This window comes from Carassius auratus, chromosome 1 (genome assembly GCF_003368295.1).
Source record: "Carassius auratus strain Wakin chromosome 1, ASM336829v1, whole genome shotgun sequence".
Classification (NCBI taxonomy): domain Eukaryota; kingdom Metazoa; phylum Chordata; class Actinopteri; order Cypriniformes; family Cyprinidae; genus Carassius; species Carassius auratus.
In genome coordinates this window covers 33,500,052-33,518,162 of record NC_039243.1, presented here as the reverse complement: position 1 = coordinate 33,518,162, position 18,111 = coordinate 33,500,052, and the positions used below count along the sequence as shown (strand labels likewise).

The following is an 18,111-nucleotide window of genomic DNA, read 5'->3' as shown; positions in this document are numbered from 1 at the left end:
ATGAAAACTGTTGCATTAGTGCCTCTCTGCCTCAGCGATGTCTAAATGTGGAACAGCAAACGATAGCCTCCCTAGTTTTTGTTGTTGTTGTTTTTTTTTACTAAATCTGAGATTTAGTTCTGAGACTGTGTGAACTGTGTGTTGCAGAGTCCTGTGGACATTGTGACCGGAGGGATGTCTCCTATCAGAGATTTAGACAGGCTTCTGCAGGACATGGACATCAATCGTCTCCGTGCTGTAGTGTTCAGAGACATAGTGAGTCTATCCATACTAACTATCACTTCCCTCGCTGGCTCTGATGTGCCACTCATTCAGCTAATGGCTCTTTTAGTTTCTATTGTGCAATCAAACAGAAGTATGCATTCATTTGAAATTATCTTTGATAAATTTAATGCATCCTTATTAATTTCTTTCTTTCTGAAACTTTTGAACATTGCTATGGCTACTTTTTACAATACTCGTTGTGTGCTGTGCTTTAGGAGGACAGTAAACAGGCTCAGTTCCTGGCCCTGGCAGTGGTCTACTTCATCTCTGTACTCATGGTATCCAAATATCGAGACATCCTTGAGCCACACAATGACAAAAGACACGCCCAGCGCTCACAGTCTGTCAGGAGCACAGGTGACCGCCTGAATCCACACACATCACTGCTGCAATCTGAACCCACAGACCAAATGCATTCAGGGTTTTAAGTATTACACTGTTGTGTGTTTTTTTTTTTTTTGCAGAGAGTGTTCAGTCTGATCTTGAGAACAGTTTGTCTCATCACCGAGAATCTAGTATTGAGGATGCGAAAACCATACACGGTGATAACGAGACTCGAACCGGCCCGGATGCTGTATCTGAAGCCCTGTCTACACTGTCCTCTGAAGTCAGGAGAGGTCAAGAGGTCGCTGAGAGAGACAGCAAAGGCAAAAATGTCAAGGATATTCTGAGAAGTCTTGTTGGTGCTCGCTCTGATGACCTTATGGTGGACCCTAGCCTTATACCGCCCGGGTTTCTGGGTGCAGTGGGCGATGCCTCCCGTGACCAGTCAGTCCAGTTTCACTCCTTTGACAGGTGAGTGGACAATCAGAATATTTATAGTTCACTGGCCAATCCGTGCACACAGATGTAAGTGCTTTGCTAGAGGTGCAAAGATATTTTATACCTCTTGTTCTCTCTCGGCACACATCATGTAAAAAACAACACGTTTTCTCTTTGAGTGTGAGTCTGTGTGCATTTTATGATGGACACCCCAGCAGAGCACCTGACTTCTTCTGTGGAAGTGAGCCATTCTACACACAAATAAACAGCCGTACAAAAACAGAGCCTATCAAAACGGACCCCAGGAGACACATACACATACACTTGTCCATTCCTCCACCAGTGGATTTGTGTTTGCTGGTTTGTGTGTGTGTGTGTGTGTTAGAGCAGAAATGGTTATTATAAGGAAAAATAAAAGAACAATGCAATTCTACTGCTATTTGTCTCATATATACGTGGTATGGCACAACACTAAAGATTTTGTGTGCTGGTCAGGCCTGCTGCACAAAAAAAAAAAAAAAATTAAAAAAATAAATAAATAAAAGTAAATGCAAGAGTTAAAAGAATAATAAATAAATAAAATAAAATAGTTCTTGTTAAAAATAAATTAAAAGCTGTTGTTTTTGACCCATGTGACCCAAAGACAAGCAAACCGTCAGTAATAAAATACAATAGAAATGTTAATCAAATGTAAAATAACACTTCATAGCCCAAGTAAACTAATGTATAGATTAATACTTATTAAATTTAGAAAAGATATTCAGAAAAAAGCAGTGTTATTTTCTGTTTTCTGTTGTTGTTTGGTTTCATTAATGGCAGCAGCAGGTGTATTAGGCTGCTGTCACTTTAAGACACGATGCATGGATCCAATAAACTGAAACACTTGCATTTTCTTTCTAAAATTTGTTTTTCAATTTGTAGCCCTGTAGCACAAAACCAGTCTTGAGTCTCTGGGGTATATTTGTAGGAATAGCTAAAAATACATTGCATGGGTCAAAATTATCGATTTTTCTCTTATGCCAAAAATCATTAGGATATTAAGTAAAGATCATGTTCCATGTAGTTTTGCTAATTTCCTACCCTATATATATCAAAACTTCATTTTTGATTAGTAATATGCATTGCTAAGAGTTCATTTGGACAACTTTAAAGGCGATTTTCTCAATATTTAGTGTTTTTTGCTCTCTCAGATTCCAGATTTTCAAATAGTTGTATTTCAGCCAAAAATTGTTCTCCTAACGAACCAGACATCAATGGAGAGATTATTTATTCAGCCATCTCAAAATGATTCTTTGATGATTACAAAGTTCAAAAGAGCAGCATTTATTTAAAATAGGGATCTTTCATAACATTGTACATTTACTGTAACTTTTAATCAATTTAATGAATTCTAGCTGAACATAAGCATCTTACTGACCCCAGTCAATAGATTTTAAAATAAAAAAAATACCATAAATAATAGATTTTGTGTACATAAGTGACACATGTCAGATTGCATGTTCACCAATTCTAAAATATATATATTTTTGTGTCTCTTGTGATGTTTTTTATTCCTTTGCATTGCTGTGTAGTGTAGTGTAACTGCTGATCCGTGGAGAGGGTGGGGTGCGCTGGGAAACAAGATCCATTGCTATGTGTTGGCTGACGTCTGCACTGTCTGGTTTTTATTTGCTGCATTTTCTGTGCATACGTCTGACATAACCAAGAGAGGCTTTATTACAAAATAAACGGAAGAAAAAAAGAGAGATTTTGCATTTGTGTTGGCAGCTGAAAGCAGTATGTCATGCCATCTTCTTTCTGTTTACCTCCTGCTCTCTCACATTTCTTCTCCTTTCGATGTCTTCTGGGCATCTGTGAGACATCCCTCTGATCTGGCCGTGTGTTTTATCTGAGGAATGCTCTGTCAGGTATCACAGCGCTGCTGGTATCAGGACAGGGATTATGTTGGCTCCCGCAAAGCTCCCAGCAGTCACTGCAGCTCTCTCCTGCCGGACTTGGTCCCACACTGAGCTTTTCTTAAGGCCTGTTTATACCAACACAAATGTTTGGCACAAAAATTTGGTCTGTTTTTCGCATGCGATTTATCTTTTCAGACCAAGGTGTGAAAAAAAATTCTGCTGCATTTATACTCTGTACACAGAGCTTCTCTAGAGTTATTCTGCAGCATGCATGCTTTCTAACATAGTGTATGGTGGAACACCCAGGGTGCAGTGATTGAATCCCAGGGGATTTACGAGTGTTATATATAGAGGAAAAAACAGATCTGGGGTCAAGGGTAAAGCAGATGTGAAATTTATTTACTATCAACAGCATTCTGATTTCAACATACGTCTTTCTTACCACACTCTTGTTTTGACATGAAGTCTGCACATATTTGCTGATAGGATCCAGACCCAGTGAATGGTGTTATGATGACTTGTTGGACAAAAATTACATGCACGTGAGTAAATAAATATGGCTGGAGAAGGGATAGGATGGCACCGAGATAACAACATTTCTGGTGTTCTTGACAGGTTTTTTAATATCTTCAGCTTTGAAACTGAGTTGAAAAAGATGCATCACAACGGTTTTTATTAAAACTTACTTTTGATAGTATGACAAGCAAAAATAAATAAATAAAATTAAAATGTCCCAATCATACTATGCAAGATTTCCACCACATTTGACATTAGCAACTAAAATGTTGATTTATTTTATTAGTTTGTTTGCCGTTTCAGTTGAAGCAAAATGGACAGAAATTTTATGAATATGTCATGATGAAATATAAACTAAATTTAGAAGCCTTGACTGTTTTCGACTCTGACATGAACTTCTATTTCTGGTTTTATGTTTGTACCCTTACCTCTATAGAAGTAGAAACATTTTTAAAATGTATTTTACTTTACTTGGCTGTTAAATGTATTGTAAATAAATAAAACAAATGGCACAGTTTGAAATTTACAAACAACAAGACTAATTTAAAGCAGCATTTCTATGTAAAGAAATGAAAATGTCGATCCATGTCCAGTAAGATCAGGTTCTCACATCTGTGCAGATTACGGGAAACATGCTGTTTACATGTCGTCTCTGGGAGTGTTGGTTAAAACTGCTAAATAATTCATAATTCGTAATCATTCGTCTGGAACCCAAACCCCGGTCAGCGCTGACCTCTCGTCTGCTGGTATACACCTGGCAGCTCTGATTAATGGACAGTGGTTTTGTGTTGGGGCTAAGTGTGGCTAATGGTGGGCTGAATAATTTAAAACCTGTGCCGTCCACCCCCACCATCCCACCATTGGTCAGCGGTAAACAAGCACTTGACAGAGAACAGAAATGCACTCTAATAGAGTTTTTGGAACAGCGCACTGTTGTTCAGCAAATGATGATGTCATGGCTTCCAGTTTTCAAATTCCTTTAGTTTTTTTTTTTTTTTTGCACTGGATATTTTCAAGTTAAGGAGACATCAGATGTTTAGACATGGTGTGAGAAGACTCTCATTCTTCTGCCTTTGGTGCTAGGCAGCTTCCAGCGGGACGTTTGTTATAGACGGCTCTTATCTGATGCTGTAGTGTCTCTGTGAATGTTTTCTGGAGAAGAGCTGGTGACTGCGTAGCATTACTATCCTCTGTCAGCACTGATAAACTCAACACCAAAGGCCTGAGCTCTCATGGCTTTCAGCTGATATGAACCATTTGCATCTTTACCTCTCGACCACGCAGAATGCAGAAGAGACCCGTGATCATTATGAAAGCCTGCTCATGTCTTTATCTTTCAATCATGATTGTTACAATTGTTACTTGCTGTGTGTTTAATATGTTTCCCTTTTGGTTTACTTCAACATGCATTCTTTTCTTTAATGCCGTTTTATTTCTTTATTTCCTTTTTTAAAAATATTTTAGGTAGTCAAAAATTAGTACACACACCTATAAATAAAATGGGGTTATAACACAGTTGTACCTGTGACAAACAAATTAAAAATCTTTTAGCCTAGATATCCTTTTAATATATTTAACTACTTGTCTTCATAAAATAATAAACATGTAAAAACAATTGCAATTACACACCTAAATAAGGATTCTGCCAATACAGTATATATGTTTTTTGCACTGCACGATGAGGAGCATGATGCAGTAAATGTAAAATGGAAAAGTTCATGGCTAAAAACCAATGGTGGAGAGAAAACCTGCACTTTATGAATGGTTTCCAAAAATCATTCCATTACTGCCTATGAAAACTTTTGATATTTAGACTTGATTGTTTTTGTTATTACAGTATATCATGTATACTATCCATACTTCAAAATATCCATATTACAAAAATAGACATTTTTCCAAGTTGTATGGAAAACAACAAATTTATTCACAATCCCAGCACCAAAATATCTTCTTGGAAACTTTGGTCCATACAAGTCCTTTCTAGTGTTCTAGTCTTCTAATGTCAGATCAAGAAGAGTTAATTGTCGAGTTAAATTCATATTACCTGGTTGCGAAAATTTACAAAACAGCTCGGTCTCATTATTTAAATAGTGCATCTATTCAGGTTGTAGCAGTATTTGAGTTGAGAGAGAAGGCAGCTTTCCCGTGAGTGGGCGTGGTTTCAGCACAGAGGACACGCCCCCAGCATTTGAGAGCAGAGAATACTGCTTGTTTTTTTCAGGATAACTTATTTTATTTACTTGGCCTTATCATTCAAATTTGAAAGGGGTGGTTAATAACACATTTTTCTGTGTTGATACAAACTCAGAACACATATTAAATATTGCTTTACATGGACTTTATGCACAACTCAAGCAAAAGCCTATGACGTTTTGATTTCAGTGGTGTCACTGGAATCAAACCTTTTTTTTTTTTTTTTGATTTGATTTTTAAAAATTTTTTATGGTCTACATTTAATACTTATATTTTTGCCCTTTTGTGATAATTACAAACTGTCCTTGTAGAGAAGATGCACGAAGAACCATCAAAAAAATCTGAGAGACATTACGAGTGAATGGATATTTATATGAAACTAATTTCAAACGTTTAAGCATAAATTGCCAGATCATATAATGAGAAACATGCATTCAGCTAAGTCTGTCCAAACGTTAACAACCCTCAAGTTTTGAGACATTTTCAGTCCTTTAATATTTAACTTGCTAAAAAACGGCTTGTTTATCAGATAATCACACGACAGGACACTGTACAGAGACACACTGTAGCATCTAGACTACAAGACATCGCCAGCTTTAATCAATCTCAAGTTCGCTCTTGAGTGGCAGGAGCTGGGAGGCCATTGATTGGTCAGAAGATTGATTCTGCCATTATGGAATATTTTGTGTCAGGGAAACAGTGCTCTAATTACACCAACGCTGCAAATGGGCTTCTTGTGTTATGTGAACTGGGCGGCTTTTTATGCTTAATCACATTATGTGAAGTATATTTAGCTGACATCAACATCTGATCGTTTCAGGGCTGTCCGTGGAACCAGAGCTAATGGTTTTTTGACTGAGTACTTGATTCTCTAGCTCTGTGTATTTATCAGAGCATCAGAGTCTGCTTTCCCTCTATTAGAAAATACATTAAAAAGGCTTAGAGTCACGGTTGAAAATCTAATGCAAGCATAAACTTCTTTTAAAAGTACACCATTCAACCTGCAAAAACATTAAATAAATAAAACAATTTTATAATGATAATAATAATAATTGATAAACTGTTGTATTTGTCATTCTTTTTCAGGAGTGTTGTTGTGGCACCCAAGAAAATGGGCGGGGCTCCCTCACCAGGAATGAGTACAGTCTCCACCGGTGCATCCATCCCATCAGCCACTGCTGCATCCTCAGCTGAATCTGCAGACAACAGCGTGGCAGTGGTGTCTGCGGGAGAAGCTGTTCAGGGCACAGAGTCCGCCCCAGGTGAGGGTCTTCATGAAAAACCATGTCAATAACTACACCTTGCCAAATTACAAAGATATATATGTGTCACTGCAACACAAAAACAGTCTCAAGTCTCTGGAGGATATTTGTAGCAATAGCCAAGGTTAAAATTATAGATTTGTCTTTTATGCATTTCATGAAGATATTTTATAAATTCTCTACTGTAAACATATCAAAGCTTAATGTTTAATTAGTAATATGCATAACTTAATTTGGGCAACTTTAAAATTGATTTTCTCAGTATTCAGATTTTTTTACACCTCATATTCCAAATCAAAGCTTTCAGATTATGTATGAATCTCAATTTAAAAAAATTGACACTTAAGATATGTATATATATATATATATATATATATATATATATGTGTGTGTGTGTGTGTGTGTGTGTGTGTGTGTGTGTGTGTGTGCATATGTATATGTATATTAATCAATTATTGGCAGATCAAGTTTCATTTCATCAGTTAATGTTTAAGTTAACACATTCAGTTTAGTATTAATACTGAGATATTCTTTTAGTTTTGTGGATTTTGACATTTAACAAAACTCACCAATTCACATCTCAACAAATTAGGATATGGTGACATGCCAGTCAGCTAATCAACTCAAAACACCTGAAAAAGTCTCCTGAGCCTTCAAAATGGTCTCAGACAGCCATTGAGACCCTTCACAAGGACGTTAAGCCACAAACATTAATTGCAAAAGAAGCTGGCTGTTCACAGAGTGCTGTATCCAAGCATGTTAACAGAAAGTTGAGTGGAAGAAAAAAAGTGTGGAAGAAAAAGATGCACAACCAACCGAGAGAACCGCAGCCTTATGAGGATTGTCAAGCAAACTGGATTCAAGAATTTGAGTGAACTTCACAAGGAATGGACTGAGGCTGGGGTCAAGGCATCAACACACAGACGTGTCAAGAGATTTGGCTACAGTTGTCGTATTCCTCTTGTTAAGCCACTCCTGAACCACAAACAATGTCAGAAGCATCTTACCTGGGCTAAAGAAAAAGAAGAACTGGACTGTTACCCATTGGTCCAAAAAGTCCTCTTTTCAGATGAGAGCAAGTTTTGTATTTCATTTGGAAACCAAGGTCCTAGAGTCTGGAGGAAGGATGGAGAAGCTCATAGCCCAAGTTGCTTGAAGTCCAGTGTTATGTTTCCACGGTCTGTGATGATTTGGGGTGCAACGTCATCTGCTGGTGTTTTTTTGTTTTTTTTGAAAACCAAAGTCACTGCACACGTTTTCCAAGAAATTTTGGAGCACTTCATGCTTCGTTCTGCTGACCAGCTTTTGAAGATGCTAATTGCATTCTCCACCAGGATTTGACACCTTCACACACTGCCAAAAGCACCAAAAGTTGGTTAAATGACCATGGTGTTGGTGTGCTTGACTGGTCAGCAAACTCACCAGACCTGAACCCCAGAGATAATATATGGGCTATTGTCAAGAGGAAGATGAAAAACAAGAGACCAAACAAAGCTGATGAGCTGAAGGCCACAGTCAAAGAAACCTGGGCTTCCAGACCACCTCAACAAACTGATCACCTCCACGCCACGCTGAACTGAGACAGTAATTAAAGCGAAAGGAGCCCCTACCAAGTATTGAGTACATGTACAGTAATGAACATACTTTCCAATAGGTCAACAGTTCACTAAAAATGTTTTTATAGTATTGGTTTTATGAAGTATTCTAACTTGTTGAGTTAGTGAATTGGTGGGTTTTTGTTAAATGTGTGCCAAAATCATCATTGCATTTATTTAATACACGAGTTTCACAATTTGAGTTGAATTACTGAAATAAATGAACTTTTCCTCAACATTCTCTTTCATTGAGAAGCACCTGTATGGCCAGTTTGTGTGATGATTAGGGGCTGCATTTGAAATGTAGCCAACATAATCACCTCCGTCTAAAAATCATTGCGTCTATGAGCTTTATTTATTTTATTGTGAAACCAACATGTGCTTGCACACATGATCCTTGGTGCATGAAGGGATAGTTTTGAGTTCCCTTAAGCTTTTTTAGTTTTTGAACAAGTGTAGAGATATTAGCGTATGCAGATTTATTGTGGTGTGATATCCTGAGAGAGAGAGCACGGTCGTGCCAAGACCTTCACTAGCCCAAAATGTGAACCTTACAGGGGCAAGATGATGTTTATTGGCATGTAAGTATTAGTACACTAACCACAGCCACACACAGAGCTAATTAATTGATGGGCTGTTTTATCAGGAGGGTAAGAGCTGCTCTAATGCTAATTTTACTGGAATGCTAACAAGAGCAGAGCTATCATTCAGCAGAAGCTCCTTTCATACGGTGTCTGAGCTGATCAATACATGATCAGTGATTCATTTGCATTTTCACATGCATTAATGGTTTTATCTTTTGGTAAAATAGTAATGTAATTAATGGTAATAATCTGGTAAAAATATACTACCATTTCAAAGTTTGGGGGTTGGTAAATATTTTTTTGTTATTATTTAAAAAAATTTTTTTAAGTCTCTTATTCTCACCAAAGTTTCATTTATTTGACCAAAAATGAATGAGTAAAATAAAAATTTAAAATAAATAAAATATGTACGTACAGTAAAACAGTAATATTATGAAAATTATTATGAAATAATTATATTATAATCTATTCAAATATGATTATTAAAATAAAAATGTATTAATGTTGAATACAGTTGTGCTGCTTAATATTTTTGTGGAATTTCATTTTTTTTCTCAGGATTCTTTGATGAATAGCATGTTCAAAAGAACAGCATTTATTTAAAATAGAAATCTTATGTAACATTATAAATGTTAATTTTGATCAGTTTAATATATCCTTGATGAGTAAAAGTATTAATTACTGACCTCAAACTTTTGAACAGGAGTGAATATGGGTTATATTATATGGATTATTGTATATTGTTAAATGATGCTCATAAATCAGTGATTAAATATACTTCTCATGTGCAATTAAAAACAGAACATTGATTATTTTGAACTAGATTTTTACTGTATTTCCTTGCATTAAATATTGTGAATCTACTGCAGTCGGCTACAGTGTCTATTTTTTTTTAGAAACAATATCAATATAGATGAGTATTTAATGCAGTACATATATTTACAAACTTTATTTATTCACATAATTGTTTTGTTTTTGCTTTTGAAAGTAATCCGTCTCCAGTCTCTCTATATCACATTATACAGCAGCATTATAGTAAAATGATTTACAGTTGTACCTCCCAGCTCTAATCTGCTGAATTAGTGAAGGTTTATTCACGGAACCTGTGCTTGTTTTAGCTTAATGCATCTGTTTTGTTTGCCGTGCATGTATTTGTGTAATGAGTTGTTTACTGGTTGTTTTCTCTGCAGGAGGAACCTCCACCAGCTCCAATCTGCCATCTGTCCCTGCTTTATCCCCAGTGACCCAGAGCTCCACCCCCAACATGAGGTCTCCGCTTTAAACTCGAGTCTCACGTCTTATTATAAGCAAGATATTGCTTTAGAGATATTTTCCAGAATGCATTTTTTAATTGATTTAATGATCTGTTGTTTTAAAGTCAGTCTGTGCAATAGTGTGTCGGTGTGTGTTTTCAGTATCTCGGAGCGGTTGGAACATGCTCTGGAGAAGGCAGCTCCTTTACTTCGAGAGATTTTTGTGGATTTTGCACCGTTTCTCTCTCGGACACTTCTGGGCAGTCACGGACAGGAGCTGCTCATCGAGGGCACCAGTGAGCTACTCTTATTACTGATATTTGTGGAATAATCCACACAAATGCAGTCACACTAAAGGCCTGCAGTGAGGTTTACATTATTACATACAAACACAGAGACATTGCATCACTCACACCCCATCTAACCAAATTCTGACTGGATGTATCTTTTAAGTGATTATATCAGTCTTCTTAGGGTCAGAGGTCAACAGAGTGTTTGACCTATCCACTGCCACCAAGAGAAATGAAACGCAGATTGATAGAGCCACTTAAAACAAACACTTCCTCCAGTGTTCTCACCTTTAGCTTTCATGTTAAATCTCTTGCATGCGTTCTTCTCATTTAGTTCCCTAGCAGCTTCTTTAAAGCTGTGTTTTAGATCAATAGAACATATGCTCAGCATATTTAGTCTGATGTAACACACGGCTCAAACATGCATTAGTTTACAGTAGCATCACAAAGGTCATCAATACACTTTGACCTCTCAAGCTGGTGCAGAATCAGACCACTCACAAATGAGAGTGTGCCAGCAAAACAGACCCTGAAGAATGAAATGTTTTCAATACATTAGATGCAAGAAATCTCATAAAACAGAATTAGAAGGGTTAAGTAAGTGATGGGAGAAAACATCTGTGTCTCTGTATGAGTCTTTGCAAGAAAGATTTTGACAGTGGTATGCAATTATCAATATTACAAGGCCTTTCTTGATTCTGATCAGACAGTTGCAGTATTTAGCAATCGGCTATTTCAGCTGGTAATTGTCACAAAATAATAGATTTGTTAGGGTTAGTAAGGGTTAAATGTTTTCATGCACTGAAACTGAAATGCAACCTTGTTTTTCTCTGCAGGTCTTGTGTGTCTGAAGTCCAGCAGTTCTGTGGTTGAACTGGTCATGCTTCTGTGTTCCCAGGTAAGTTATTCCTTCATCCCTCCTCCACTTATTCTTTCCCCCTTCTCTTCTTTACTGTTAATACATCCATTGTTGCAGTGTTATCTTCACACTGCCACCCTGATTCCTGTCTTACTAAGCTCTGAGTATAGACAGAGGGCCAGAAAAATGCTTAATGCTGTTGATATGAGTTCAAAGGTCAGGGGTCTTGGTCATATACCAAGTCACAGAGGATAATGGAACACTGATAGCATTTTGTGATCGATTGGCTTCCCCATTGGGTATTTAACGCAGGTAAGATGAAGGAGTAACAGAGCTCTGTGTGTGTGTGTGTGTGTGTGTGTTCTTTACATATATATAATTTTTTTTTTAAGGTATAAAAATTATTTAAATCTCAGAAGTGAGGTGTGATGGGGGGGTCCCTCTGTGAACCCAAGCATCTAGAAAAGAGTAAATAAATGACACACTCTAATGCACCTATTTGTCATCTCTGTCACGCAGTTGTGTAATGCTAATCTAATCAAAGAGGAGAATTTGGGTCCGGCCTGTCTCCACTGAAAGAAAGCCTCAGGCTCAAACGGTGCGGTGCATTGCAGACCCTGCGCTGCAACGAAAACGATGTGATGCTGCTGATTACTTCAATAAATCATCCCGACTAAATTATTTTAGAGCTGATGCAAATGTAATTTTATTGTTTGGGGGGAAACTGTGGAAAAGGTGATGAAGCTTAAATGAGGTCTTGAGCCCTGTTTACCCCGAGTTAAATTACACAGGGGGTTAATTTTGTTTTATAATTGTGGAAGATTTTTTCTTATTTGTGACCCTGGAGCACAAAAGCAGTCTCTGGGGTATATTAGTAGAAATACAAAAAAAAAAAAACATTGTATGGTTCAAAATTATAGATCTTTCTTTCAAAAAATCTAAATAATTAGGATGTTAAGTAAAGATCATGTTCCATGAAGATATTTAGTAAATTTCCTACTGTAAATATATCAAAACTTAATTTTTGATTGTTAAAATGCATTGCTAAGATCTTCATTGGAACAACTTTAAACATGATTTTCTCAATATTTAGATTTTTTTTATTTTCAGATTCCAGGTTTTCAATAAACAGCTGTATCTCGGCCAAATATTGTCCAATCATAACAAACCACACAACAATGGAAAGCTTATTTATTCAGCTCTCAGATGATGCATAAATCTAAATTTCGAAAAATTGACACTTCAGACATTTGGGAAACAGAGGGATATCTGGAAGAACTTTAGAGTCTACCATTGATCCTGTGGTAAGTCAGGACTTCCCTGCACAGGAAGTGCTGTTGTCGCAGACAGGAAGTGAAGCCGTGTATTTGCTGACAGAATTGGCCATAAGAAATGGAGAATGCTGATGGATTCAGTTTCTTTTGCTTGCATTTACTACTCATCCCAAAATAGAAGTCAGGTGGATGTGGTACCGTCCGCACAATTTCCTAATTAATATGTATGGTACAAGATGAAATAGGTTTGGGGCTGGAGGTCAAAGGTTAGGGTCATAGACTAGTTTGTAATCACTCGGCATCAAGAGGGCTGCTCTTAACTCTTAACTGCAGTTTTATTGCATCTCTCTGAAATAAATCCCTTTATTCCCAACACAGGATCAATTTTCATCATCTTCTATAAGCCTATTGTGGTTTATTACTTTTCACTTATATGTGTTTTATTGATAGTTGTATAGAGCTATGTTAGACACATGCGACTTTTACTGTAACTTTGTTTTCAATTTTTATTACATTTTTCCAGTGCTTTGTTATTTTTTATAAAAATGCATGCTAAAAGTATCTAGTGTTGCAATAATTTCACACTCAATCTTCAGAATTAATGTAGAAACATAAAGACAGTATTTTTAAATACTTGTTTACTGCCATCTTTTTTTATCAAGGCGAGTATCGTTTTTTCCCCTCTAATGTTTAACCATTGATTATAGCCATTCAACATTACAGTATATTTGAGAGCTATCAATTTGAATATTTTAACAGCTGGGTTATTGGGTTATTTTGTCTGCTTTAATAGCTTCCGCTAAAAGCTGAACGTGACACTGATCTGACACGCGTCATATTTTCTCACCATTCTTTACTTTTCTGACCCACTTTAGGTCTTGAAGTATCTGCATTTCAGAGAAATGTTCTTAAATGGGACTCATGCATAACAAATGCATGCATGCACAGTTTTAAGGAAGCTTCAGTTGCCTGTTTGGTAACTTCATGACTTAACTGTCGATATAACTATGACATTGCATGCTTGTAGTTTCCTTTGCGCTTTGATATGAAATCATATACTGAACACGCCACTGCATTTGTGCATGCAATTGAATAGCACATGCTACGAGCACAGTATATCGGCTGACAGGAAAATTAGTTTTTATCTGCACATGGCCTAAAATACAACCCTGTCTCCACTCCGGTGTTACGTATTTGTAACGTGTTAAACTGAAAAAATAAAAAAACTAATTTATATATTTATGTGTATAAAATCATGATTAATAAAATATATACTTGTTATATGTGTTAACAATAAAATGCTGTGATAGAATCTCACCAAAAATGAAGGTTTAGCCAAATTCACAGCTTGAATAATACACGTTTTCGTGATTTTATGTGCAAAAAATTCTGGACCAAATACATGGCCTTCACATACCAGTCTTTAAACCATTTAAACTCTCTTTAGAGGAATCGATTTTTATAATATTTTTTCATTGATATAAGCACGTGTGGTAAAATTATGCCACAAATGATATCGATTGAGCTCAACTTGCATTGAACATTCCTTCAATATGTTAAACTAAAACAGAAAGAGTGGAGAAGACTAAAGAAGAATGAATGTGTGTGAGAGGAAAGAGAAAGGATGAGTGTAAAACAACAGCTATCAAAGCATCCACTGCATTCAGGAAATTGCCAGTGATAGGGCTTCAGATTAGACCTTGCATATTACATGAAGTCCAAGTAAAAGCCTTGTGTTTCACCCGACTTAATTCTCTTTCACAGCCAACACACACACACTGAAGAACGTATACCACCAGCTTTTGTAAAAAGGTTTAGCTTTTCATTAAATAATGCCGCCTGCATTGAAACACTCTGACAAGGAGCAAAAGCTACTGTTCACTTCATATAGTTGATGTGGATTTGATTTCAGCTAAGTCATAAGCTGGCTAAAGTGATCTTTTGTTTCTCTCCTTCCTTTGATCGCCATCGTTTCACCTCTGCTGTCCCCATACTGTTGATTATTCTAACAAGGGAGTCTTTAATGTAGAGTTAACCTGTTAAACAGATGGGCTCCTTCGTCAGTCTGTTCATATTGGAGACACTGACTTCCCCTGAGCACTTGGCATTTCTTAACCTCTGACCTTTAGGAAGGGGATGGAGAGTGGCCAGTGGCTCAAGAGTTTAACCCCCTGGAGTCCCAGTGACTCTTGGATCAATACTCACAGGGAGAGTGAAAGAAAGAGAAATCGATCGGTCGACCGTCCAGTGAAAGTCTAATCGCTGGCTGTTCACCGGATCTCCTCATCATTTCTCAGTTGCACAGTGTCTGTGTCAGAAACAACACCAGTTCATGAAATCCTATTAAAATAGTTCTTAAGTAATTGTTGCATTGGTTTGCTTTTCCTCTAACTTTACGAGTGTCATTAAACTGAAATGCTTCTTAATCCTGTGAGGGTTCAGAGTTAATTATTAGCACCTGTAAGCATTCTCTACTTTACAGATTTATATGGAAGGATAATTGACAACGGGCCGTTGAGTTATTAGAATATAATGCATTATTGGTGTGCATTATTTTCTAATAATTCAACGGACTGGAGTAAATTATTCCGCATTTACTACGATTACCACACCTTTGTCAGGTTTTTGTCTTTAAAATGCTCTTGTGTGTAGGATTCATTTCTTACACATCTCATCCTATGTCTCTGTTGCTAATTCCAAGATGTCATTTTAGACCTAGCAATAGATTAATGCAGTTAATAATGCAGTTATTAGACCAAGAGAGAGTTTAAATCTGTGTGAATTACCTGAGTTTGAGCATCTATCGATAGTGTTCGGTAGCAGCGTCTCTACTAATAGCCAAACTGCAAGTTTATCTGCTTCAAGAACAGCACTATTATTTCCTTGCTAGTGAGCAATATCATGTAGCTTTTAAGTTGTGAAACTATATTAATAATAAAATCGTCAGGGCAGAGCAAACAACATCCTGTGTGTGTGTGTGTGTGTGTGTTTCCATGTGTGTTAGTGTTTGTGAGGGAGCAAGAGTGTATGTGCTTTCCGTACAAAATAAAATGTAATTTTTTGGCAAAACAAAACAATTTTATCATTGTTTACTAAATGTATTTGTTTGTTCGGTGTATTTGTGGGTTTGTAGGCTGTAAGGACTTTCGTAATAACTGAAACCAACCAAGACTTCTTGAAGATGCTGATTTCATTCTCCAGCAGGATTTGGCACCTGCCCACACTGCCAGAAGCACCAAAAGTTGGTTAAATGGCCTTTTGTGGACATTGCCGCTTACAGTACATTGTGGATCATTTTGTCTCATGTAGTCCTGCCATTTTTAACTTTGTATGTTCCTTAAACATCACAGAAGTTAAGAGGAATGTGGTTGAACCCCGCTGAGAGGCATAACACACACGCAAGGTTGAGGCGCAGACCCAAGCCACGTCTCGTCTTACCTCCCTCCTTCACCCCAAAAAACAACCCACTAGGGTCTCCATGCCGGTGGAGAACATTGCTCTCAGCATTCTTTGAACGCAGGGCTACGTGCAGGCCCAGAGAAAACACCGTAACACCAACTGGCACTTAATTCTGCCGGCGCCCTGCCGATGCGAGCTATGCGTCTGAAGAGAGGGCTCTTCCTGACAGGAAGTGAGAGCTCAAAGCTTACGACTTGAGTGACTTTTAATTCACTCTCTGACTGCAATATCGTTGGCTGGGAAAGAGACATATTATTGAGGCATTTGGTTTTTTTAAAGATGCCAAGAGAAGTGCTATGTCTTTTTCTTTAACTGTTGAAGAACCTCTTTCTATCTTTCCTAACATGCATTTTTTTGTGTCACTATTTACATTTGTGTACCTGGAGCACAAGTCTCTGGGGTATATTTGTAGCCATAGCCAAAAACCCAACTTTTGAGGAAGCTTCTAATCACATCGCTGTATTTAACTGCAGTCCTCTATGGTTGTTAAATGTAGTCAGAGTAAATACTTGTAAAGTCTGCTTGTTATAAACTTCAAATTTATATATTTATTTATATACTTATTCAGACACAAGGCTTTAATTTTATACCAATTTTAGAATTAAAACTGTTATGTAAAATATTTATAATAAATAAAATAAAATTAATATAGCGCATATTATTTACAGTACATTTAAACATCTATAACTTTTTGATACTTAAATGTTGCTAATCTGCTAATTTTCTTCTTTAAAAAGAGACCAATCTTATGTTTATATTCCAAAGTGTTCATAAATTACAGCAATTTTAGTTTGGATAGTGCACTTTAATGCCAATTAAAAAAATGGGGGGGTGACAGTTAAAGGGTTAAGCACCTCGATATACAATCAACTTGAAAGCCTTTATTAAAATAATTAAAATGAAAAATAAATAAAAATACAAATAAACAAGAATAATAAAATAATCAATAATAATTATGTATTTAAAATATTAATTTAAAAATTAATTTAAAAATAACTAAAAGATAATCAAGATTAATATAATAATTAAATTATTTAATTAATAAAGATAATTCAATTAAACATTTTAAATGAATTCAAAATATTAAAAACAATCAAGATTAATATAATAAATAAATATATATTTAAATAAAAAAAATAAATTATTCAAAATAATCAGGAATATTATAATTAATTTCAAAAACTATTTTCTGGAAGAAAAAAAGAGAAAAGAGACAAAGAAGGATTTTACTGCTCTTTATATTTTAAATTAATTTCACTGTCATATGCAGATGATCTAACATCGTAATTAAATAAGGTGTCAAAACCTTGTTTTATCAGGGTTTTTTTTGGAACGTTAAGTATTATTTAGGTTGAAATACTTTGCTGAATTAAGTTTTTTTTTTTTTTTTTGAATCTCGAATTTCTTTCCGTCAATCAAAGCTCTACAGTAGCCACTTTTTCGCCATAAATCGCCTTGTGCTCTGCGGACAAACCATAACGTAAACGTCTCCCGCTCCTTATGATCTGAACCAGCGTTCTTCCACGTGACGGATAATTTTCGTGTTTCATCTGAGCCTCCAGAAAACAAACAAATACTTGTGATTATAACTGATGGCTTGGAAACTGCAGAGCGACTTGTTTATTTTCAGTGAACGAAGCCAAGCGCTGTGCACATTTCCTCGTCTTGCCGTTGTGGATGAAGCAAAGCGTTGCAGTGTAGGTCTGCGTTGTTTCAGTCTTGTTTTAGTTTAAGGGTAATTGCGTTCTCTTAATCAGCAGTGATTAGGAAAGAATGGCTCGTTGGATGACTTCTTAAAGGAATCTAAAACATCGTGCATGCGTGTCTCAGAAGAATAGTATTTTTGTTTTTATTTAGAAAAATCTGTAAATCAAAGCATTCATTTAAAGCGTGTGGGGGGAT

General features: G+C 36.4%; 1 protein-coding gene across 1 annotated transcript in view; it reads left to right on the top strand.

Moving 5' to 3' along the window:
• LOC113108419 (lipopolysaccharide-responsive and beige-like anchor protein) overlaps positions 1–18,111 on the top strand; it is a 146,360-nt gene that overhangs the window by 52,451 nt on the left and 75,798 nt on the right. Inside the window, exons 27-33 of the mRNA XM_026271549.1 lie at positions 148–255; positions 480–621; positions 729–1,059; positions 6,720–6,895; positions 10,265–10,343; positions 10,490–10,623; positions 11,454–11,515. Of these exons, the coding sequence (XP_026127334.1) occupies positions 148–255; positions 480–621; positions 729–1,059; positions 6,720–6,895; positions 10,265–10,343; positions 10,490–10,623; positions 11,454–11,515 (1,032 nt within the window). The remainder of the gene's footprint in view (positions 1–147; positions 256–479; positions 622–728; positions 1,060–6,719; positions 6,896–10,264; positions 10,344–10,489; positions 10,624–11,453; positions 11,516–18,111) is intronic.